We start from the raw sequence: 24,838 nt of genomic DNA on the forward strand, positions 1-24,838 counted from the left end.
GAGCAGCCGGGACTCAAATCAGCGCCCATATGGGATGCCATTGCTGCAGGCAGCAGCTTTACCCACTACGCCACAGTGCCAGCCCCACAGTTTTAATCATTTGAAATACCAACAGACCATGGGGTTAATTTATAGCAGCAATGAGTTAACAGGAAAGACATTATCTTGTTCTACTATTGGATCATCAAATTAGAACTAGAATATTAATTTCAGTCAGTCCATCACCAGAATGGTATGCAGCAGCTGGAGGATTCTCAATAAAGATATTGGAAAGTCTTCAAAAAGTAATGTTGAAGAGAAAAAGTAATGTTGCAGCAGGTATTTGGCCTAGTGAAGATGTGGCTTGGATCACCTGCATTCCAGGTCAGAGTGCCTAGGCTGGAATCCTGGCTCCACTCCCAATTCTAACTTCCTGCTAATGCACACTCTGGGAGGCAGCAGGTGATGGATGAAATATTTGGGTCCCTGCCACCCACGTGGGAGACCTGCACTGAATTCTGGGCTCCTGGCTTCTGCCTAGCCCAGCCCTAGCTGTTGCCCACAGTTAGCGAGTGAACCAGCAGATTGAAGATCTCTTTTCTGTCTCTCCCCTTCCCCCCTACTCCCCTTATAAATAAATACAAAATAAGTAAATAAAAATAAATAAATGTTGTGGAAGGGGTCAACCAGAGAGGGGTCAGTCCCTTTTAACTCTGGGAGCCTCTGACTCCAGATCTGTCTGCTCTTTTTTTTTTTCTTGGTTAATGGCACTAGGCTCACTGGTGGCACCGCTTTGGGTTTCGCTGAATCTCAAGGTCTCAGGGTGGGAGCAGCGGTCATTTCCAGATTACTGGTTGGCAGCGTGTGCCATAGCGAATCTTAGTTGCTTTCAGATCACTGCCAATTTTAGGAGCGTGTTCATTTGCTTGGGGATCCGCCTCCCCACTCACTCTCAGGGTCCTTTGCCCTAAAGGACTTTGTCCTTTCTTGAGCAACTGGTCACAAAAGCACCCTCGGCGGCGGGACAGTCCCGCAGAAGCCCGTGGCGAGAGTCACTCTGCCTGCCTCGTCCCCTCGCGGGAGAGTCCACAGGAAGCAGTGCCCCCAGCGGTCTCGCGGCGGTGAAGCCGGCACCGGGGGCCGCTAGCGGACCGGGACAGGCGCCGTCGCCTTAAGGGTCGCAGCTGGCAAGTGCGAAGCTGGGGCCGCCACAGCCGAGCCGGGAACGGCGTTTGCCCGGGCCGAGGCGGAAGCCGGAGCATTTGGAGGACGGGACCGCGGGAACCCGGAAACGCCTGGGCTGCACCAAGCTGGCAACAGCGACGGCGGCGGGAGCTGGCGGCGCTGCGGGTCAGCGGTCGCGGCGGACCCGGCCGACTCGGCAGCCTGGGTCGCCCGGCGTTGCTGAGCCGCAGCCCCCAGTGCGCGCAGCCGGAGGAGCTGCGCGGGAGGTGAGCGGTGAATGCTTCTGGCGAGGGCCGGACGCCCGGAGGCCGGCGGCTGCGGGGGGCGGCGTGCTGGGCGGGGGCCGGGCTTGAAGAGAAGTCAGTCTGGGTGAAGCGGTCTGGGTGGGCGATCTGAGGTCCTGGCTAACCTGGGGAGGGAGCCGATGAAGTGACGCCTTGTATCCCCGTCGGACGACGTGCGGAATGTGCTGGGTGGAGGAGGAAACAGGTCTTGAGGAGAGGGGTGTGTCAAGCGAATGAAAACGGCTCTGTGTGCCTCTGAGCCTGGGGCGCGCCGAGCCCAGCGGCCGGGCTGCAGGCTGGGGTGGATCCCTGCTGCAGCTCCCGGGGGGTGTGTAACCCTGTGGTGTGGACGGATCCACCCGACGGGGACCCCGCGCTCAAGAAGCAGGGACTTCAAGACATGGAAAGGATGCCCTTGGTAAGGCTGTTAGGAAAACGAGGGCTGTTTGAGGCCGCATGAGATTCCCGGCAGGACAGGTGTGGGGGTAGCGATGGGGGTGTGGGGGGGGAGTGAAGAGGGAGGGTTTCACCTCCACCTTCAGGAAGGTTGGTGCACACGAGTTAAAGAATAATGTCGATGTCCTTTCGTGACTTTGTAGTAGAAGTTGAAGTGTTGTATTATGTTCTCTTAACGTCAGTGTTTGAAAATGGAATGAGAGTTAAGTCTTTTTTATTTTTTGAAAGCCAACATTTCAACTGGTAGTTACAGATGAAATTTCATAGTTTCCAATTTGGTGCTCATACTGTGGTAAACTCAGGTTGTTTTCTTGAAGCCGGGGATGATTTCCAAATTGGTATTTGGGATCCTAACTTTCCTCCGAGGTGTTGGTTCTACTTCAGCATCTCAGATTGCGTTCTTTCCTTTTTCATCCTCAGGACCTTTGTGCTAAATAGGCTCTTCTTTCCTTATTTGGACTATAGCAGTAGCCTCCAAACTGAACTTGCTGCCCTCAGCTTGTCTCACTTCTAGTCACTCCCCCATACTATATTTTAAATTACAATTTATGTATGCATTCATTCAGTTTTTATTTAATTATGGGAGGGAGCGAGCGAGCGGGAACGCTACCATCTGCTGCTTCACTTCCCAAATGCCCTCAACAGCCAGGGCTGGGCCAGGCTAAAGACCACAGTCAGTAAATGAGTCCTGGTCTTCCACGTGGGTGGCAGCATCACCTGCTGCTTCTCAGGATCCGCATGAGGAATCCAGAGTGGAGGGGGGAGAGGGCAGCACTGTGGTATAGCGGGTAAAGCCACTGCCTGCAGTGCCTACATCTTATACAGGTGTGGTTCGTCTGCTCCACTTCTGTTCAGGCTCTCTGCTAATGATTGCGGGAAAGCAGTAGAAGATGGCTCAAGTCCTTGGGCCCCTGCACCTGCAGGGGGAACCCGAAAGGAGCTCCCGGCTCCTGGCTTCGGATTGACTGAGCTCTGGCCGTTGTGGCCATTTGGGGAGTGAACCAGTGGATGGAAGACTTCTCTTTCTCTGTAACTCTGCCTTTCAAATAAATAAATAAATCTTAAAAACAAAGAAAAAAAGAGTGGAGGATATTGGGCCCAGGTATTTTGATTATGGGATGAAGACCTCCCAAGAGATATCTTAACCTCCAGGTCAAATCCCCTTTCCTGTACTACTACTACTTTTTTTTTTTTTTTTAAACAAAACAAAGCATTTACTTATTTTATTTCAAAGGCAGAGAGACAGAGAGAAGGAAAATCTTTCATTTACTGAGTCACTCCCTTAATGGCTGCAGTGGCTGGGCTGGGCCAGGCAAAAGCCAGGGGCTTGGAACTCCATCAGGGTCTCCCATGTGGATGGCAGGGTTCTAAATACTTGAATCCTCTTCTGCTGCTTTCCCAGGAGCATTAGTAGGTAGCTGAGTCAGAAGTGAAGCTGCTGGGACTTGAACCAGTGTTTTGATATGGGATGCCAGCATTGCAGGCAGCAACTTAACCCACTGTGACACAATGCCTGTGCATGACCCCCCACCCACTTCCTACTTTTGAAAGCTGAAGGTTTTATTCCATTCTTTGGTGGTCAACCTCTCATGGTGACTCCGTGTTGACTCCAGAATATATTTAAAACTATTTAAGGAGGCATTAAAAGTCCTTCAAAATTTGAGTGTTTGTATGACTCCAGTAAAATCATATGGCCTTTTCATTCCTTATCATTATTATTTTACCCTATATATCCTATTTTTTTTAGCCAAATGAATAATTTGAAGTATAATCTTTCTGAACATGCTATATGCCTACCTACCTTGATCTTTGCTTATATCCTTTTTTTCCTACAAGGAAGGCCTTTCTAATAACAATATACTTCTGAAGAAATATTTGTTACAGTACATCATCTATGGGCTGGCGTTGTGGCATAGTGAGTAAAGCCACTGTTTGCAATGCCAGCAACCCATATGGGTGCTGGTTCTTGTCCTGGCTGCTCCACTGCCAATTCAGCTCCCTGCTCATAGCCTGTGAAAAGCAGCAGAGGATGGCCCAAGTGCTTGGGACTCTGTCACCCACGTGGGAGACCCAGAAGAAACTCCTGGATCCTCACATTGGCCTGGCCTAGCCTTGGTCAGTGAGGTTATTTGGGGAATGAACCAGTTAATGGAAGATCTCTCTCCTCCCCTCCTCCCCCCCCCCCTTTAACTCTTTCAAATAGATAAATTTTTTTTTAAAAAATGTAATGAAAGTGTTGAACTCTTTACCTAAAATAGTTAATCTTGTGTATATAAAGTTAAATGAATATAGATCTTAGTAAAAAAAAGACTGGAAACAAGAGAGGGAAGAGGAGAGGTGGGAGAGTGGGTGGGAGGGCAGATATGGTAGGAAGAATTATTATGTTTCTAAAGTTGTATTTATGAAATGCATTATGTATTATGAAATGTATTATGAAATGCATAAATTTTTAAAAAATCATGTAATGATTATTACATGATACAGTTTAATTTTATTAAATGATAATTTTATTAAATTTTAATTAAATTTAAATTGGATTTTATTAGATGATAAATTTTTTAAAAATCATGTAATGAAATAAAGTCACTTACAGTGCTCCTGGAGATAAGGATAACTGTTATGGTGTCATCTTTTTTCAGATTTTTACTGATAGTCTTATATTTGAAAGTACTTTTCCATGTCTTACTACCTCATTTATTTCTAGAATTAAGTCTTTGAGATGAGACAGTTATTTTCACCACCATTTTATAGATAAAAATGTTGAAAACCAGACAAGCCCTACATACACTCCTTAGGCTGCCTCAGTAATATTTGAATAGACACTTTGTATCCACAAACATGTATCTTAGTAGGAACTAAATAGATTGAATGAATAACTAGATAAATAGAATGAAGGGAAATAATCTTTCAGTTGTAAGCCCAATCTTAATCAGTACCTGTCAAGTATGACTTTTGAACTTTTTAACCCTTTCCTGAAAATCCTAGAGAAAGAAGTTTCTATTTGATGTTGGTCAACTGTGGATTCTTGTTTGGTGAAATTGCCAGAAATGTAAGAGTAAATTATAGACCGATCTGGGCAACATTTTAAGCCTGAACATGGAACTAACTAGTTAATAATGTCATTCACTGCTGTGATTTATTTATTTTATTTTTATTTTTGACAGGCAGAGTTAGACAGTGAAAGAGAGAGAGAGACAAGAGAGAAAGGTCCTCCTTCCATTGGTTCACCCTCAAATGGCCACTACGGCCAATGCGCTGCGCCGATCCGAAGCCAGGAGCCAGGTGCTTCCTCCTGGCCTCCCATGCGGGTGCAGGGCCCAAGCACTTGGGCCATCCTCCACTGCCTTCCCAGGCCACAGCAGAGAGCTGGACTGGAAGAGGAGCAACTGGGACAGAATCCGGCGCCCCAACCAGGACTAGAACCCGGGGAGCTGGCACCACTGTCGGAGGATTAGCCTAGTGAGCTGCAGCGCTGGCCAACTGCTGTGATTTATTATTAAAGTTCAGATCAATGTGAACTGGCAGCATAAAATTAGATTTCAGTCTTCAAAGAATAGATGCTAAGTAAATGTCACCATTCATGAAGGAGTATAGTACTACAGCTATATTCTTTTTTTTTTTTTTTTTAATTTTTTGAAAGGCAGAGTTAGACAGTGAGAGAGGAGAGACAGAGAGAAGGGTCTTCCTTCCCTTGGTTCACTCCCCTGATGGCTGCCACGGCTGGCGCTGCGCCGATCCGAAGCTAGGAGCCAGGTGTTTCCTCCTGGTCTCCCGTGTGGGTGCAGGGACCCAAGCACTTGGGCCATCCACCACTGCCCTCCTGGGCCACAGCAAAGAGCTGGACTGGAAGAGGAGCAACCAGGACTAGTACCCGGCGCCCCAACTGGGACTAGAACCCAGGGTGTCAGCGCCACAGGTGGAGGATTAGCCAAGTGAGCCACAGCGCTGGCCTATATTCTAATTTTAATCATGGTTTTTAAAATGCATTTTGATATATAAATTTGAGAATGGAATATAAAAATATGGGAATGACTTTAGAAGCTAGATGAATGTTGTTTGTTTTTTTTTTTCCTTTTTTAAGGTTGATTTATTTATTTGAAAGTCAGAATTAAAGAGGGAGAGAAAGAGAGAGGTCTTCTGTATGCTGGTTCACTCCCCAAATGGCCACAATGGCTGGTGCTGAGCCAGACCAAAGCCAGGAGCCAGGAGCTTCTTCCAGGTCTGACAGATGGATATAAGGGGATATAAGGACCCAAGCATTTGGACTGTCCTCCGATGCTTTCCCAGGCATATTAACTTGGAGCTGGATCGGAAGTGGAGCAGCTAGGACTTGAACCGGCACTCATATGGGATGCCATCATCATAGCTGGAGGCTTAACTCACTATGCCACAATGCCGGCTCCAATATTACTTGTTTTTCTATCCAGATTGCTTGCCCAGAATTCTTACTGGTTTATCATCCGTATTGGAGATACCATCTGAAATGAGATCCAAGAACCTGTTTAAGATAAATTGCTGTATTATTTATTTAGAGACAAGCATTTTGATTGAAAAGTTATGCTACAGGGACTGACTCAGTGGGTTAAGCCATCACCTACGATACTGGCATCCCATACCAGAGTGCCTATTTGAGTTCACACTGCATCACTTCTAATTCAGCAGCCAGGACAACTGGTACCCACATGGAATGCCTGTGTTGCAGGTGGCAACTTATCCCCTGTGCTCAAATGCCAGCCCCATGGAATTAGCTAAACTTTATGAAAAGGAAAGAAATGTGGTCAGATTTACACTTTGTTGAGACTTATGCTATATGGAGGTTAAATTAGAATAGACAGTCTGAAGCCTGTCCCCAACAGATGGGAGACTGAGTGACGTAAGACTTGTTTGAATAAGGATGACTATTAGTGTAATTCATATTTTACATAGTGTAAGCACATTGTATATATAAACTTTTAAAAAAAGATTTATGTATCTATTTGAAAGTCAGAGTTACACAGAGAGAGGAGACACACACACACACACACAGAGAGAGAGAGAGAGAGAGAGAGAGGTCTTCCATCCGATGGTTCACTCCCCAATTGGCTGCAAGAGCCAGAGCTGTGCTGATCTGAATCCAGGAGCTAGGAGCTTCTTCTGGGTCTCCCACATGGGTGCCGGGCCATCTTCTACTGCTTTCCCAGGCCATAGCAGAAAGCTGAATCAGAACTGGAATAGCTGGGACTAGAACCGGTGCCCATATGGGATGTCGGCACTTCAGGCCAGGGCGTTAACCCACTGTGCCACAGCACCGGCCCCAGTATATATAAACTTCTAGTTTATACCTGGATATAGTTAAAATTTCATATTTAGAAAGGATGGTGGTTTTTGTTTTTTTTTTAAAGGAAACCTTCGGGGCTGATGCTGTGGTGCAGCAGGTAAAGCCGCTGCCGCAGTGCCAGCATCCCATATGCACGCTGGTTCAAGTCCCGGCTGCTCCACTTCCGATCCAGCTACTATGGCCTTTGAAAGCAGTAGAAGATGGCCTAAGTCCTTGGGCCCCTGTACCCATGTGGGAGACCTGGAAGAAGCTCTTGGCTCCTGAGTTCAGATTGGCACAGCTCTGGCCATTGCGGTCATTTGGGAGTGAACCAGCGGATGGAAGACCTCTCTCTCTCTTCCTCACTCACGCTCTATAACTCTGCCTTTCAAATAAATAAACAAATCTTTAAAAAAAAAAAAAAACTTAAAAAAAGAAGCAAGTTCATTGTATATGTTCTGTTAAGTTTCAATTTAATTATTTTTACTAAAAGGTACATTTTTGGGTTCCTGCCAGGCTTGTGGGAAACCTGGATTGTGTTCCCAGCTTTCGCTTGGCCGTTTGTAGAATGAATCTGCGGTTGAGAGCTCTGTCTCTGTCTGCCTCTCAAAGTAAAAAATTTAAAAAATGAAATATCAAAGAAATTGATATTTCCTAAAATTTGCAGTGAAAGAATTACTTTGTACCCTTGATCAAGTCCTTATCTTCCCAAATAAATGTTATTGTTAACCATTTAGTTTTGTTAACAAAGTGGATGGGGTTAGATTTTCCATGAGACACCATTTACAGTAATTTTTCATTCACTTGGTATCTCTGTTTTGTTATCGAGTCCAGCATTTATTTTAAAAATATTTGTTTAGCACTTCATATATTCTACATACTATTGTTTAGCACTTCATATGTTCTATGTAAAAATATTTGTTTAGCACTTCATATTGTTCTACGTCCTCTTTTCAGTATAACCTGGTTGACCTGATAGCTATTTAATTCTTTTAAAGTACTGAATCTTAATTTTAACCAGTCTTCCTCTGGAGCACATTAGCCACTTTTTGCCTGAGTAGACATAAAAACAATTAAAAATTACAAAAAATACACTTAGACCTGTATTTTAATTTCCTATGGCTGCAGCAACAAATTACTACATATTTGGTTACTTCAAAGAACAGTAGTTTATCCTCCACCTTGTGGTGCCGGCACACCGGGTTCTAGTCCCGGTCGGGGCGCCGGATTCTATCCCGGTTGCCCCTCTTCCAGGCCAGCTCTCTGCTATGGCCCGGTAAGGCAGTGGAGGATGACCCAAGTGCTTGGGCCTTGCACCCGCATGGGAGACCAGGAGAAGCACCTGGCTCCTGGCTTCGGATCAGCGAGATGCGCTGGCTGCAGTGGCCATTGGAGGGTGAACCAACGGCAAAAAGGAAGACCTTTCTCTCTGTCTCTCTCTCTCTCTCACTATCTACTCTGCCTGTCAAAAAAAAAAAAAAAAAAAAAAAAAAAAAGAACAGTAGTTTATTCTCTGATATTGTTAGGGGCTAGAAACGCAAAATCTGCATCACTGAGCTGAAATCAAACTGCTCCCTCTGGCTGCCGTAAGGGAGTATCCATTCTTTCCTCTTCCAGCTGTTGGTGGCTGCCAACATTCCTTAACTTCTACCTGCATCATTATATTCTTCAAGGTCAGCATTTCTAAATCTCTTTATTCTATCTTCATGTTGTCTTCTCCTCTTGTGTATATGTATTCTCCATTTTTTAAAATATTATGTATTTGAAAAGCAGAGTTACAGAGAGAAAGAGGCAGAGACAGACAGAGGTCTTCCTTTCTCTAATTCACTACCCAAATGGCTGCAACAGCCAGGACTGGGCCAGACCGAAGCCAGGAGCCTCATTGGGGTCTCCAATGTGGGTGCAGGGGTCCAAGCACTTGGGCCATCCTCTTCTGCTTTCCCAAGCACATCAGGAGGGAGCTGGATCTGAAGTGTAATAGCCAGGAGTCGAACCAGCATCCTTATGGAATACCAGTTATCCAGGCCGTGGCTTAACTCGCTGTGTCACAACATTGGCCCCTATAATCTCCATTTAAAAAAATATATATTTATTTGAGAAGTAGAGTTACAGATAGAGAGTTGAAAACACAGATTTTCCATTTGCTGGTTCACTCCCCAAAATGGCCCCAACAGCTGGGACTGGGCTAGACCTAATTGGGAGCATGGAACTCCATCTGGGTCTCCCGCATGGGTGGCAGGGGCCCAAATACTTGGGCCATCATCCACTGCTTTCCCTAGTGTATTACCAGAGAGCTGGATTGGAAGTAGGACAGCTGGGACACAAATCAGTGCCCATATGAGATGCCAGTATTGCAGTCAGAGGCTTAACCCTCTATGCCACAACATTGGCCCCTCCTCTTCTTTTTATTTTTTTTTAATATGTTTGCCAGCCTTCTTAAAGTACAGTTGACAAAATAAAAATTATATAAATAAGATGTATTGGTGATGGTTTGATATACTTTGTGAAATGATTACCTCAATCAAATGAATGAACGTATTTATCACCACAAATAGTTATGGATACGTGTGTATAGAGGTGAGAGCACAGGATCTACTCTCTCAGCACATTTTAAGTAAATAATATAATATTTTTTAAAGATTTATTTATTTATTTGAAAGTCAGAGTTACACAGAGAGAGGAGAGGCAGAGAGAGAGGTCTTCCATCTGATGGTTCACTCCCCAACTGGCCGCAATGGCTGGAGCTGCGCTAATCCGAAGCCAGGAGCTTCCTCCGGGTCTCCCAAGCGGGTGCAGGGGCCCTAGGACTTGGGCCACCTTCCACTGCTTTCCCAGGCCATAGCAGAGAGCTGGATCGGAAGAAGAGCAGCCGGGACTAGAACCGGCGCCATATGGGATGCTGGCGCTTCAGGCCAGGGCGAGAACCCACTGTGCCACAGCGCCGGCCCCAATAATACAGTATTATTAACTATAGTCATCACTCTATATACTATATCCTCATTTGTGAAGGTACTTCAAAAAGTTAGTGGCAAAGGTGAATATTTAAACTAGTAGTAAAGACACCCATATCCCACATCTCAGGACCTGGGTTTGTTACCTGGCTCTGGTTCCTCACTCCAACTTTGTGCTAATACAGACCCTGGCAGGCAGCGTTTGATGGCTCAAGTGATTGGATTCCTGTTACTCATGCGGGAGACCTTGTTTCAGTACCTGGCTCATGGTTTTAGCTTTACCAAGTCCCAGCTGTGGCAGGCATTTGAGAAGTGAACTGGCAGATGGAAGGTCTCAAAAATAAACTTATCTTTTCATTTCTTTTCCCCATGAACTTTCTGAAGTACTCTCATCATCTCCAGTTCATCTCTTACAAGATCACTTGTATGACATTGAGGTGCCACCCAGATACTCTGGTCATCTTGAGATGCTTTACTTAATTTCATCTGCCACGTCCCTTTTCCAAATAAGATAACATTTATAGCTTTCAGGAATTAGGGCCTAGTATCTTTGGGGGCCACTATTCAGCCTATGGATTCTTCAATCTTCAAGCATATTTCAGTGTGTTAGAATATAGAGACGGTAAAAATGTGTAGAATATATGATTCTGGGGTTGGGCATTGTGGTGCAATGAGTTAAGACACCATTGCTTGGGAAACCTGCATTCCACATCTGAGCATCTGGAATTGAGTCTCAACTCCACCTTTCTTCTATTTTTTTTTAAAAGATTTATTTATTTATTTGAAAGGCAGAGCTTAGAGAGAAAGAGGAGAAACAGATCTTCCACCCACTGGTTCACTCTCCAAATGACCCTAATACCAGAAGCTGGACTGGTCTGAAGTCAGGAACCCAGAGCTTCTTCCAGGTCTCCCATATGGTTAGCAGGGGCCCAAGTACTTGGGCTATCTTCCGCTGCTTTCTCAGGCATATTATCAGGGAGGTGGATTGAAAGTGGAGCTGCGGGGGCTCCAACCAGGACCCATATGGGATGCCAGCATTGCAGGCAGTGGCGGCAGCTTTACCCACTGCTACAACACCAGCCCCTCCACCCCCCAGCTCCACTTTCAATTCCAGCATCCAGCTAATGTACACCCTGGGAGTCAGCAGATGATGGCTCAAGGCTTTGGATCCCTTGCCCTGGGAGATCTGGATGGAATTTCAGGCTCCTGGCTTCAACCTACCTGTTGTGGGCATTTGGGAAGTGAACCAGAAGAAAGAGCTTTCTCTTCCTCCACAACCCCCCTTCCCACTGATCTGCTTTTTAAATAAACAACAGGGATGAGCGCTGTGGTGAAGTAGGTTAAGCCTCCGCCTGCAGTGCCAGCATCCCATATGGACTCCGGTTCAAGTCCTGGCTGTTCCACTTCCAATCTAGCTCCCTGATAATGGCCTGGGAAGGCAGTGGAAGATGGCCCAAGTGCTTAAGCCCCTGCACCCACACGGGAGACCCGGAAGAAGCTCCTGACTCCTAGCTTTGGCCTGGCCCAGCTCCAGCTGTTGTGCCCATTTGAGGAGTGCACCAGCGGATGGAAGATCTTTCTCCCTGTCTCTCCCGCTCTCTGTCTATAACTCTGCCTCTCAAATAAATAAATAAATCTGAAAAAAAGAAAAAGAGAGTATAGATTCTGAGATCCTGTAAAATTGTAAACTCAACTTGCATTTTATTTCAGTTTATCACGAAATCAGACTTTAGATTTGGTTTTCAGAAATCCTGTCTCTGCCACTAAATGAAGTTTTGATTGGGGGCAGTTATAGAAGCTCTTGGATTCTCTGCCTGGATCTTGGGCTGTGAATTTAGGCCTTAGGTTCATTCTTTTCTTTTTCCAGGTTTTCGAGTTGACTTAGAAGTCATCAGTGAACAACAGTATCATACTCCTATTTCTGATAAAATGTCTGTGTCAGCAGCTATTTGATCACTTAAAGCCTTATTTTGTGGGTCTCTACAGGTTAAAATTTAAGTAACTTCTATCTTTACAGGGTGAACTACAGGTGTCTCCTTTACCACTGGTCTCTTCAGAAAATTGATCACAGATTCCTAGCATTTTGATTCTGTTACCCTGGATCTACATTTGGTACCAATGACTATGTTAGTCAGGGTTCAATCATTGAAACAGAAATTTATATAATATTATATATTATATTATATATTATACATTATATATTATATATATTATTATATATAATATATAATATATATAATATATAATATATATTATATATATTATATATAATATATATTATATATTATATATTATATAAGTTATATAATATTATAATAACTTATAATAGGAATAAGACTTTTCACAATTGTAGGAGAAGCTGGGGAAGTAAAGATCAAAAGAGGTGTTGGAGCGTAACTGACAAGTCATTAAGCAGTGCTCCTGATGCACTGGTGTGATTAGGTAAGTCAGAGCTTCCAAAGGAATCTAAGAAGCTGGGCATGTCCTGCTGCAGAACAGGACCATGAAATTGAGCAGTTGGGAAAGTTTATGGAAAGCTGTCACCTCTGCGTAGTCATCTTTCTGTTTCCCACTCAGGAGTCAGGGGTGGGGCATGGGCCCACTGTTGCCCAGGAGGGTTAGCAGCTGGGAATAAGAGCTGCTGTACAACAGGGAAGAGGGAGGACAAAGGAACTTACCAGCATCTCTGTTTCTGTATCGCCACGTTTAACCCTGAGAGCCTTCCGAGTCAGGCTCTTGCTTTGCTTCTGTCTTTCAAATCTTATGTAGTCTTTGTTTATCCAGTGCTAACCTGGGGTAATGCAGAGAGGATGTGAAGAAATATTTGAGTCCTGTTGATTTTATTTGTACATAGAAATGGAAATTCTGCAGTCTGTGAAAGAACAAGTTAAAAATTGACAGTTATTATAACGTACGTACAGGTGATATAGTCTTATATAAATAGACACGTAACACTTGACGAAGAAAGGAAAGGAGAAACAATGAAAAGTTGTTTAACTTAGAATTGATTGATTTGCGCTTGCCAGTGTTAGTGAGCAAGAGTTTGCTTTTCCCAAGCATTTATGAGAGAACTAATTTAGTGGAGGTTATATCTGTTATAGAATTGAAATTCATGTGTGAATTACTTTTTACTCATTTCGTTCACTTACATAAAGAATAAGATTTTTGGATTTCCCACATGATTGTTATAGATTTCAAGTATAGCATTCTATTACTTTTGCTTTTTTTTTTTTTTCTGAATACCGAATCTAATTCTGAAGTGTCAGAAATACAGTCAGTTGTTACGAATTTTTTTAGCATTATTTAACATAGTTACAGGTTTTAATTTAAAGCTGTGGCATCATGGAAGATAATGGACGGAATATTGGGACTGAGCTGAACATTTCTGTATGTATTATTCTATTCATTGACTTGGAAAAACTTTACAAAGGATTTTTAATAGCAGTGGTTGTTTTTGAGTACTTTTTGAATTTATATTTGTATAACACTTATAACTTGTGTGTTTTAATACATAGTCTGTCATGTCATTAACCTCTAGTAGCAACAGTATTGTATTGTACTAAGGGAGTATATTTCAGAAATAATGTTTAGAAAATGTAATACAGCTTACTAAAAGTCGTAACTTCAAAATTTAGCCTTTTGTTTTTACAGTAGAAGAAACTTGATCTGCAGAATGTCTTAGGTGTTTATTGTCTAACAATATATGCCAACTTTATTACAGTTTTATAACATTTACTAGACACTTAGTTTTTTAGGACTTTTAATGACTAGAGACAAATCAGCAAAATACAGATATTATTAGTAGAATGGTAAACTTCATTCACAGATACAAAGATTGTAAAGACTATATTGGTAAGTGCCTAGAAGTAAGTTCATAGCAATATTGATTTTTAGCTTTATCTACAAAGATCTATCTTTGAAAAGAGAATAGAAATTACTAGTATATGGTGTTTTGGAACTTAGTGCATATCTGTAACTTAATGATAGATATGAACAGCTAATCTTTCAATAATCTTGATTAATTTGGGGGTGTTGGTGGTGGTAGTAGTGTACATTAATGGTGGATGTACATTATGTAGAGCATATTTTTAAAAACATTTAAAGCAACACAGAATTGTCTGACAAAGCTTTGTAAAACAGTCGGAGAACCACTTTAATGAAAATGAAAAATGTGTAATTAGCATACCATTTAAACATAGTTTAAATGAAGCTTCTGGAATGTTTGAAAACAATTTTTATTTAAGAGATTAATTACTGAGAATGTCTTTGAACTTTTGGACAAATTCAAAAGTAAACTATAACTACCCTATCATCCAAACTCATTAAATCCAAATGAATGGGGCTTAGGTAAATGACATTTTGTTGTATATTTTCCCGAAAAAGTGAGAAGAGATGTAAAAATAATAAAACTCAGCTTTACAAATATCAGACTTATCCAACAATAAAGCAAATGATAGTGATTAGTAAGCAAGTGCAAGATCTAAAAGGGTGAGGCAGACAATTGGCACATCTGTAAAGACACCACTTGGAACATCCATATCACACATCAGAGGGCCTGGGTTTGAGTCCTGACTTCACTTCTAATTCTAACTTCCTTCTAATGTGAACCTTAGGAGGCAGCAGGTGATGGCTCAAGTACTTGATCTTTGCCACCTATGTGGGAGACCCAGACTTAGCTCTGGACTCCTTACTTCTACTTAGCTGAACCATGTTTGTTATGGGCGTTTATGGAGTAAACTTGCAGATGAAAGACTTCTGTCTGTCTCTTTTTCTCTTTCTCTCTGTGATTCAAAAAGATCCATATGGTGACTAACCACAGAAATATTCTTTGCAAATAGGACCATAAAAATTTTTTTAAAAGGCTAATTTGTCTTTAATTGTTTGAAAGGTAGGAGGAGAGAGAGAAAGAGAGAGAGAGAGAGAGAAAGATGTGCCCTAGTTCACTCTCCAAATGCCTGTCCAGGTGTCCCACATGGCTGGCAGAGCCCCAGGTAGTTGAGCTATCATTGCTGCTTCCTGGGGTAGACACTAGAAGGAAACTGGATTGGAAGTGGAGGTGGTATTCAATCTTGGGTGTTAAGATATAGGATGTATGTGTCCAGATGGTGGCTAAAGTCACTGTATGGCCACAATACCTGACCCAAGACTTTTAAAAATTTTTATTATTTTTAAAATATATATTTATTTTCATCTGTTAGAGAGAGAGAAAAAGGGAGAGAATGGGAACAAATCTTCCATCCTTTAGTTCACTCCCCAAATTATTTTATTTTATTTATTTAATTTTTTTTGACAGGCAGAGTGGACAGTAGAAGGAGACAGAGAGAAAGGTCTTCCTTTTGCCGTTGGTTCACCCTCCAATGGCCGCTGTGGTAGGCGCGCTGCGGCCGGCGCACCGCGCTGTTCCAATGGCAGGAGCCAGGTGCTTCTCCTGGTCTCCCATGGGGTGCAGGGCCCAAGGACTTGGGCCATCCTCCACTGCACTCCCTGGCCACAGCAGAGAGCTGGCCTGGAAGAGGGGCAACCGGGACAGGATCGGTGCCCCGACCGGGACTAGAACCCGGTGTGCCGGCGCCGCAAGGCAGAGGATTAGCCTACTGAGCCGCGGCACCGGCCACTCCCCAAATTATTTTAACAGCCAGGCTGGGCCAGGCCAAAGCCAAGAGCCTGGAACTCCACCCAGGTCTCATAGATAGTAGGGGCCAAAGCACTTAAGCCATCTTCAAAGCACTTGCCTCCCAGGATGCATTAGCAGGAAGCTGGATTGGAAGTGGAGCACACAGGACTATAATTTGCACTCCAGTATGAGATGTTGGTATTCCAAGTGGCAGCTTAATGTGCTGTGCCACAATACTACCCTAAGACTTATTTTAAAAAGACATTTTTATTCATTTATTTCTAGGACTGACAGAAAGACAGAATATTCCCATCTGCTGGTTTACCCTCCAAATCCCTGCAATGACTGGGCCAGACCCCAACTGGAAGCTGGAAACTCAATTTAAGTCTCTCACATGGGCCATTGAGCCATTATCACTGCCTCCCAGATCTGACCAACAGAAAACTGAGTCAGTAACTACAGCCAGGCATTGAACCTAGGTACTCCAGTATGAAACCCTGGCATTTTAGCTGATATCTTAACTTGTGAGCCTAAATCCCTGCCCTAAAATCAAATTTCAGACATGAAATTTTTAAGTTTATTTTCAGTTATAATGGAATAGTACTGTAGACTTTCAAACAAAGAAATAATCTTATAAATTGTAGAAATGGAACATACTCTTTGTTTTGGTCAATTTTGTGTTTAATGATTTGCTGTTTATTTATGGTTTATATCAAGTGAACTTTATATTTTTAATCCATATTGTATTCCAAAACCAAACTCTATAAAATAATGTTACAAATACTAGTAATATCTTTATAATTTTCATTTTGAGTTTATTCTGCCATTAGGCAGAATAGTAAATTAAATTGCAATTCTTTTTCTTTTTTAAAGATTTATTTATTTGAAACCACACAGTAGCTAGGGCTGGAACAGGCCAAAGCCAAGAGCCAAGTATGCCATCCAAGTCTCCCATGTGGGTAGCAGGGACTCAAGTACTTGAGCCAGCCATCTTCTGCTGCCTCCCAGGCACATTAACAGGAAGCTAGATCCAAGGTGGAGTGGGCAATCTAATGTGTGCTGAAGGAGCAGCCCAACCTGCTGTACTGCAATGCCTATATTCTTCCACCCCTCAAAAACATGCATTATAAGAGACCAAGAAATGTAAAACATTGTTTTTTAGAATTTTATTTATTGGAGAGGCAACGAAGCACATACACACACATACACACACACAGAGAGAAAGAGAGAGGGACAGCATGCTCCCATCCACTGATTCACTGCCCTAACCCAAATGCTCACGGTGGCTGGGTCTTCATGGACTGAAGCCAGGCACCATACAGGTCTCCCACATGGGTAGCAGGAGTCCAGTTATTTGAGCCATCACTACTGCTTCCCAGTGTGTGCATTAGCAAGAAGGTATAGTCAGGAGCAAGAAATTGAACCCGGGGGCTGTGAAATGAGGCATGGATATCGTAATTATTCTGCTCAATGCCTGTTCCCCAAAATTATATTGTTATTACTGTATATACCCTGGCTTAGAAACTGACCTTTAAATTTTCATTTGAGAGGAAGTCATAGCATTGCTGTTAAAACAGGTATTATGGGCTTGGTTGCTCAGAATAAACAAAAGACTTCCTTGAACAGATTTGAAATCATTGTTTGACATTTTCCAGAAGAGTTAGATGCCAAATATGGGTTGCTGGCAACTTACTTTCCTTCCACCTAGAGATAAAGACATCAGGATATCCTGGAATTTCACAGTAGAATGTGGTATGAGTCAGGGAACCTGATATTTAACTATATGAGCTGATTTCCACTGAACTTGACCACATCATTTAACTTCTCTTCACTATTTTCTTCATTTTTTTACAAAAAGGTTTATTTATTTTTAAAGAGTTACAGAGAGAGGAGAGACAGAGATATTCCATCTGCTGATTCACTCCCCAGTTGCCCACAACATCTAGCACTGGGCCAGGCTGAAGCTAGAGCCAGGAGCTTCACTGGAGTTTCCCACGTGGGTGACAGGGGACCAAACACTTGGGCCATCTTCTGTTTTTCCAAAGCCATTAGCAGGGAGCTGGATTGGAAGTGGAGCAACCGGGATTCATTCGGTGCCCATTTGAGATGCTGGCATTGCCGGGGGGCGACTTTACTGCTGTATCACAATGCTAGCCCTCCTGCTTCTCTGTTTTTTAAATTGAAGAGTTTATATGAGGTGATTTCTAAAGTTCTTATTTTTAAAAAGATATATTTTTATTTATTTGAAAGATGAAATGACAGGAGGGAGAGGAGATAGGGAAGAAGGAGAATGAGAGAGGCAGAGAGAGAGAGAGAGAGAGAGAGAGAGAGAGAGAGAGAAAGAGAGAGAAATCCTTTGTCAGCTGGTTCACTCTCCAATTGGCTACAAAGGCTGGGACTGGTCTAGGCTGAATCCATGAGCCAAGAATTCCATCTGGGTCTCCCACATAGGTGGGAGAGGCCCAAGTATTTAAGCCATCATCTGCTGTTTTCTCAAGCATATTAGTAGGAAGTCATACAGAAGTGGAACAGCTGGGACTCAAACCATTGCTCCAATAAGGGGTGCTGGTGGGATGCCATGGCTTAACTTGCTGCACCACAACGCCAACCCCCTGAAGCATCTTATACATCTAAAATACTGTAATTTTATTTCACATTAGTAATCTTTTAATAATATAGATTTATAAAAGTAAGGTAGGTAGTAGATAAAAAATGATCTATGTTTTCTTTCCTCTAAGCTTGATGCTTTATGTGTAACAATCAGATGTATTACTCATTTTTTGTCTTTGAAATTAAAATGAAGGCTGGCACCGCAGCTCACTAGGCTAATCCTCCGCCTGCGGCGCTGGCACCCGAGATTCTAGTCCCGGTTAGGGCGCCAGATTCTGTCCTAGTTGCTCCTCTTCCAGTCCAGCCCTCTGCTGTGGCCCGGGAAGGCAGTGGAGGATGGCCCAAGTGCTTGGGCCCTGCACCCGCATGGGAGACCAGGAGGAAGCACCTGATTCCTGGCTTCAGATCAGTGCAGCGTGCCGGCCGTAGCGGCCATTTAGGGGGTGAACCAACAGAAGGAAGACCTTTCTCTCTGTCTCTCTCTCACTGTCTATAACTCTCTGTCTCTCTCTCACTGTCTAACTCTGCCTTTCAAAAAAAAAAAAAACTTAGAATGATTTTTTCCTATATGTGTACATTATATGTATATATAGTTAATAATGAATATGCCTGTCCCTCTCTCTCTCACTCTATTTCAGATTAATGAATTAATTAAAAAAAAATGTATCCTAGGGGTGGTGGTTTGACTGGTGCTTGAGCTGCTGATTGGGATTCCCACATTATATATTAGAGTACCTGGGTTCGAATCCCAGCTCTGCTCCCAATGCTAGCTTTCTGCTAATGTGCAGTATGGGAGGCATTAGGGTCTCTGCTACCTGCAGGGATTGAATTCTTGGCTCCTGGCTTTGGCATGATCTAGCCTCAGCCATCGTGGGCATTTGGAGAATGGCCCAGTGTATGGGAGCTCTTTGTCTACTAAAACACAGAAAGAGAGAGAACATGCTCTTTTCTACTGATTCACTCACCAAATGTATGCAAGAACTCATGAAATGGAAACTCAACTCAATTGTCAGGGGCCCAACTACTTGAGCCATTATTATTTGCTGCCTCCAGGTTGTACAGTAGTAGGAAGCGGAGTGGAGCTTGGGCTCAAACCTAGGCACTCTAATATGTGAGATGTGATCATCTTAGCTGCTAGGCTAAATACCCATCCCATGCCCCATCCCTTCAATGCTTTTGTAGTAGGCTAAGCCTCTGCTGCAGTACTGACATCCCATATGGGTGCTGGTTCTAGTCCTGGCTGCTCCTCTTCCAATCCAGCTCTCTGCTATGGCCTGGAAAAGCATTAGAAGATGGCCCAAGTGCTTGGCCCCTGCACCCGCATGGGAGACCTGAAGGAAGCCCCTTGCTCCTTGTTTCAGATTGGCATAGCTCTGGCCCTTGCGGCCATCTGGAGAGTAAACCAGTGGAAGGACCTTTCTCTCTGTCTCTTCCTCTCATTGTCTGTAACTCTAACTCTCAAATAAATAAATAAAATCTTAAAAAATAAGTAGATAATCTTTTAAAAAGATGTATTTATTTGAAAGGCAGTGTGTGTGTTGTGTGTGTGTGTGTGTGTGTGTGTTTGTGTAGAGGGGAGGCGTGCAGATAGAGATAGAGAGGAGGCTGGTGCTTTGTACTGTGGGTTAAGCCACAACTTGCCTCATGGATATCCCATATGGGCAATGGTTTGAGTCCTGGTTGCTCCACTACCAATCCAGCTCCCTGCTAATGTGCCTGGGATGGCAACGGAGGATGGCCCAAGTCCTTAGGCCCCTGGACCCATGTAGGAGACCCAGAAGAAGTTCCTGGTTCCTGGCTTTGGTATGGCCAAGCCCTGCTCCTTGTGGCCATTTGGGGCATAAACCAATGGATGGAAGACTCTCTCTCTCTTTCTCTTTTTCTATCCTTCTCTCTGTCTCTCCTTCTCTCTCTCTCTGTAACTCTGCCTTTTAAATGCATAAATAAATCTTTGAGGGGAAAAAAGAAATAAAGACAGAGAGCTTCTATCTGCTGGTTCACTTCCCAAATGACTCAAAAGCCAGGATTGTGCCAGGCTGAAGCCAGGAGCCAGAAACTCCATCTGGGTGTCTCACATGGGCAGCAGAAACCAAATATTGGGGCCAGCATCTGCTGCCTTCCCTGCTTAAGTGCGCAGAGGAACTGTGATACATAAACCAGTACTATGATAGGGGATGTGGGTGCCCCAATTCATGTTTTAACCTACTGCACCATAACACCTGCCGCTCATGCCTTATTAAAATGAGTTGTTTATTTGTAAGCTGCTGATTTTGAGGGGAAATTATCTTCATAAATGTCATCATTCATACAACCTGGCTTCATCATCAATTTGATATTCTTTCTTTAGCTTTAGCAGAATTCATGCTGTTCTGGTAGGGCCTCTTTTTCCACAGACTTTTAAAATTAGCCTCCATATTATATACCATTTTAAAACTTAGGAGTTAGAGGGGGAAAAAAGGATCATATACTAGAACCAAAGATTAGTTATAGGACTCTGAAGTGATACATTTTATATATATAGATATAGATATATATTATTTGACAGAGTTAGACAGTGAGAGAGAGAGACAGAGAAAAAGGTCTTCCTTTTTGCCTTGGTTCACCCCTCAGATGGCCGCTACGGCCGGCGCTGTACTAATCTGAAGCCAGGAGCCAGGTACCTCTCCTGGTCTCCCATGCGGGTGCAGGGCCCAAGGACTTGGGCCATCCTCCACTGCCTTCCCGGGCCACAGCAGAGAGCTGGACTGGAAGAGGAACAACCGAGACTAGACCCTGGCGCCCATATGGGATGCCAGCGCCACAGGCAGAGGATTAACCAAGTGAGCCACGACGCCGGCCCCTCTTAAAGAGATACATTATAAAGAGGGCTGATATTCAAAAAATTTGAGGTGGAAGATGGAGCATGGAAAAGATACAGTTGGAGTGATGAACAGAGTAACACAACCACCTTGGCATTAATCCAAAAAATCAGAGCCAGAACCAAAGCTATAAGGAAAGCCTGGTGAGAAATATTCTTAGTATGTTTTCAATCAATAATTTAAAAAGGGGGGTGGCGCCGTGGCTCACTTGGTTAATCCTCCACCTAAGGTGCTGGCATCCCATGTGGGCACTGGGTTCTAGTCCAAGTTGCTCCTCTTCCAGTCCTGCTCTCTGCTGTGGCCTGGGAGGGCAGTGGAGGATGGCCCAAGTGCTTGGGCCCCTGCACCTGCATGGGAGACCAGGAAGAAGCACCTGGTTCCTGGCTTCGGATCGACGCAGCACCGGCCATAGCAGCCATTTGGGGAGTGAGCCAATGGAAGGAAGACCTTTCTCTCTGTCTCTCTCACTGTCTGTAAATTCTACCTGTCAAATAAAAAAAAAATGAACTTAGAGTTGTAATATATATATAATAAAATATACCCATCTTAAATTTATAATTCGGAGTTTTCTGACAAGTGAATATAATTGTACAGCCACCACATAGAATATTTCAACCACCACCAAAATACTTTACTTTCCCTTTGTAGTCGGCCTTCAACCCCAGCCCTTGGCTGTAGTCAACCATAAGTTTGCATGTCAGTATAGTTTTTTTTAATAATTTAATATAAAAAGAATTATATAGTTCATACTGTTTTGTGTGATTTTTGTTCAGTATGTTTTTAACATTTTGTTCCATTTCATTGTTGAATGGTATTCCATTGGATGGATATGTCGGTAATTCACTTATGAGTGGGATTTGGGTAATTTCATTTTTTTTTTTTGAAAAGCAATCATTTATTAGAACCAGTACAAGAGTATCAAAAGAGGGAAAAGAGGAGGGTGGAAGAGGGGGAGAGAAAGAGGACTGCATTCGAAGTCAGTTCTGGAAACATATAAATGCCTAATTTTAAACATTTACATTTTAAAGACAAACATACACATAGATCACTTATCCTTTAAAAAATAAAACAAAAGCAGACTTGTTTGGCTGAAATAAAAGCAAAAAACACAACTGAAATTCCCCCAAAAACCAAAGGTTTTTTTTTTCCCATTTCCTTTGAGAAACCTGGTACAGAGTGAGCATTGGCTATTACATTAAGTCCTTCCTTGTAGAAAAATCCATGTCTTCCATGTTTATGGGAGTTAATGACACTGTTCAGATCTTTTATATTTTTAATGATTTTTTTGGTATATTTTTGGTTGTTTATTGATAATAGAGGGTTAAAAATCTCTAGGATTTTATTTACCTGTTTTCACTTTGGTTCTGTTTCACTTTATGTGTCTTGAGGCTACATCATTAAGTATCTATAACATATAGAATGGTTATATGTACTTAATGTATTAATCTTTTTATCATTGTGAAATACCATTCTTTGATTCTAGAAATAAAATCTACTTTGCATGATATTAATGTATTAGTCCCTCCCATTTTTTCATGGTTCTTTTTCTTTAAAAAAAAAAGATTTATTTATTTATTTGAAAAACAAGAGTTACACACAGAGAGAAGGAGAGGCGCAGAGAGAGAGAGAGAGAGGAGAGGTGTTCTATCTGCTGGTTCACTCCCCAGTTGGCCACAACGGCCGGAGCTGTGCCAATCCGAAGCCAGGAACCAGGAGCTTCTTCTGGGCCGCCCACGTGGGTACAGGGGCCCATGGACTTGGGCCATCTTCTGTTGCTTTCTCAGACCATAGCAGAGAACTGGATCAGAAGTGGAGCAGCCAGGTCTCGAACCCATGTCCATGTAGGGTGCCAGTACTGCAGGCGTAGGGTTAAAACGCTACGCCACAGCGCCAGCCCCGGTTAATTTTCTAATAATAGGTCTTTTCTATCCTTTTACTTTTTTTTTTAATTAAACTTTTATTTAATGAATATAAATTTCCAAAGTACAGCTTATGGGTTACAGTGGCTTCCCCCTTCCAAAATTTCCCTCCCACCCACAACCCTCCCCTTTCCCGCTCCCTCTCCCCTTCCAATCACATCATGATTCATTTTCAATTCTCTTTATATACAGAAGATCAGTTTAGTATATATTAGGTAACGATTTCAACAGTTTGCCCCCATATAGTGACACAAAGTGAAAAAAAATACTGTTGGAGTACTAGTTATAGCATTAAATAAGAGTGTACAGTACATTAAAGACAGAGATCTTACATAATATATTTTTTTAAAAAAAATTAATTTTCTATGCCATTTCCAATTTAACACCAGGTTTTTCCTTTTTTCATTTCCAATTATCTTTATATACAGAAGATCGATTCAGTATATAATTAGTAAAGATCTCATCAGTTTGTACCCACGCAGAAACACAAAGTGTAAAAATACTGTTTCAGTACTAGTTATAGCATCACTGCACATTAGACAACACATTAGGGACAGATCCCACATGGGATGTAAGTACACAGTGACTCCTGTTGCTGACTTAACAATTTGACACTCCTGTTCGTGGCGTCAGTAATCTCCCTAGGCTCTAGTCATGAGTTGCCAGGGCTATGGAAGCCTTTAGAGTTCGCTGACTTATCCTTTTACTTTTTAACTCAATTGTGTCTTCATATTTAAAGTGAGTCTCTTGGAGTAATACTGAATTACTTCAGTGAAAAGGTAGGGACTTTATAGCTATTGTCTCTGGGGTAACTTGGTGAAGAGTACATGAGAACTCCTGTACTATTTTTTTCTACTTTTATGTGAGTCTAAACTCATTTCAAGAGTATTCATAATTGTTGTAGCATTTTCATGTTGGATTCTCTGAAATTCTTGCTGACCTCTCTTGGTTGTTCCAAAAGCCATCTTTGCATTGTTCTTCAGTCCCACTGACTGCCACCTTTGCTCCAGGCCCTCTCAGCATATGGACTGTGGTAGATTTATCCTCAGAGTCCCTAACTCTTGCTTTCTTTTGAGTCTATTGCATTGGAGCACCAGCATGTCCCCCCATGTTAAATGCAGCTGTGGACATGGACTAACAAGGATATTAAAAGAGGAGGAAGTTGTGGAGAGATGCCTCTGCTATTGGCAACACTATTGAGGAAAATAGGTAGCTGAAGGCCAGCAATGAGGTAGACAAAGAAGAAGAAGGTGGGGAGGAGAATGGAGAGGAAGATGCTGTGGGCATATGGGCAGCTGGAGATGAAGAGGATGACAGGTTGACTGTAAGAAGCAGGAGACTAGTAAGGATGTCTTGAGAGCAAAAAAGGAAAAGTTAAAAAAATAAATAACCTGCAGTGACCTAGTCATCCTTTACTTGCTATCTCAGAGTCTAATTCTGGTCACTTTCTGGGGTGGTTTAAGTGGCTAAGTAATTCCTTGGATTGCTGGTTTCCCAAACCAGAGTGCCTGGGTTAAGTCCAGGCTACTCCACTTCCCATCAAACCACCTGCTGATGTGCAACCTGAGAGGCAGCCAGTTCTGGCGGTTGCATACATCTGGGAGTGAACTGGTATATGGAAGATCTCTGTTTCTGCCTTTCAAATAAAATGAAAATTAAAAAAAATTAAAGGGAAATGTCACTTTG

General features: G+C 42.8%; 1 protein-coding gene across 2 annotated transcripts in view; it reads left to right on the forward strand.

Moving 5' to 3' along the window:
* The first annotated feature begins 1,163 nt into the window (after positions 1–1,163).
* SLC35A3 (solute carrier family 35 member A3) overlaps positions 1,164–24,838 on the forward strand; it is a 70,063-nt gene continuing 46,388 nt past the window's right edge. Inside the window, exon 1 of one of the 2 annotated variants that reach the window (XM_062191812.1) lies at positions 1,164–1,430. Coding sequence is in view for 1 of the 2 variants with exons in the window: in XM_062191811.1 (XP_062047795.1) it covers positions 1,849–1,866 (18 nt within the window). In the remaining variant the exon portion in view is untranslated. Of the gene's footprint in view, positions 1,431–1,779; positions 1,867–24,838 lie in introns of those variants that run through there. The other variant, XM_062191811.1, reaches the window with a different exon arrangement.

This window comes from Lepus europaeus, chromosome 5 (assembly GCF_033115175.1).
Source record: "Lepus europaeus isolate LE1 chromosome 5, mLepTim1.pri, whole genome shotgun sequence".
NCBI classification, from domain to species: Eukaryota; Metazoa; Chordata; class Mammalia; order Lagomorpha; family Leporidae; genus Lepus; species Lepus europaeus.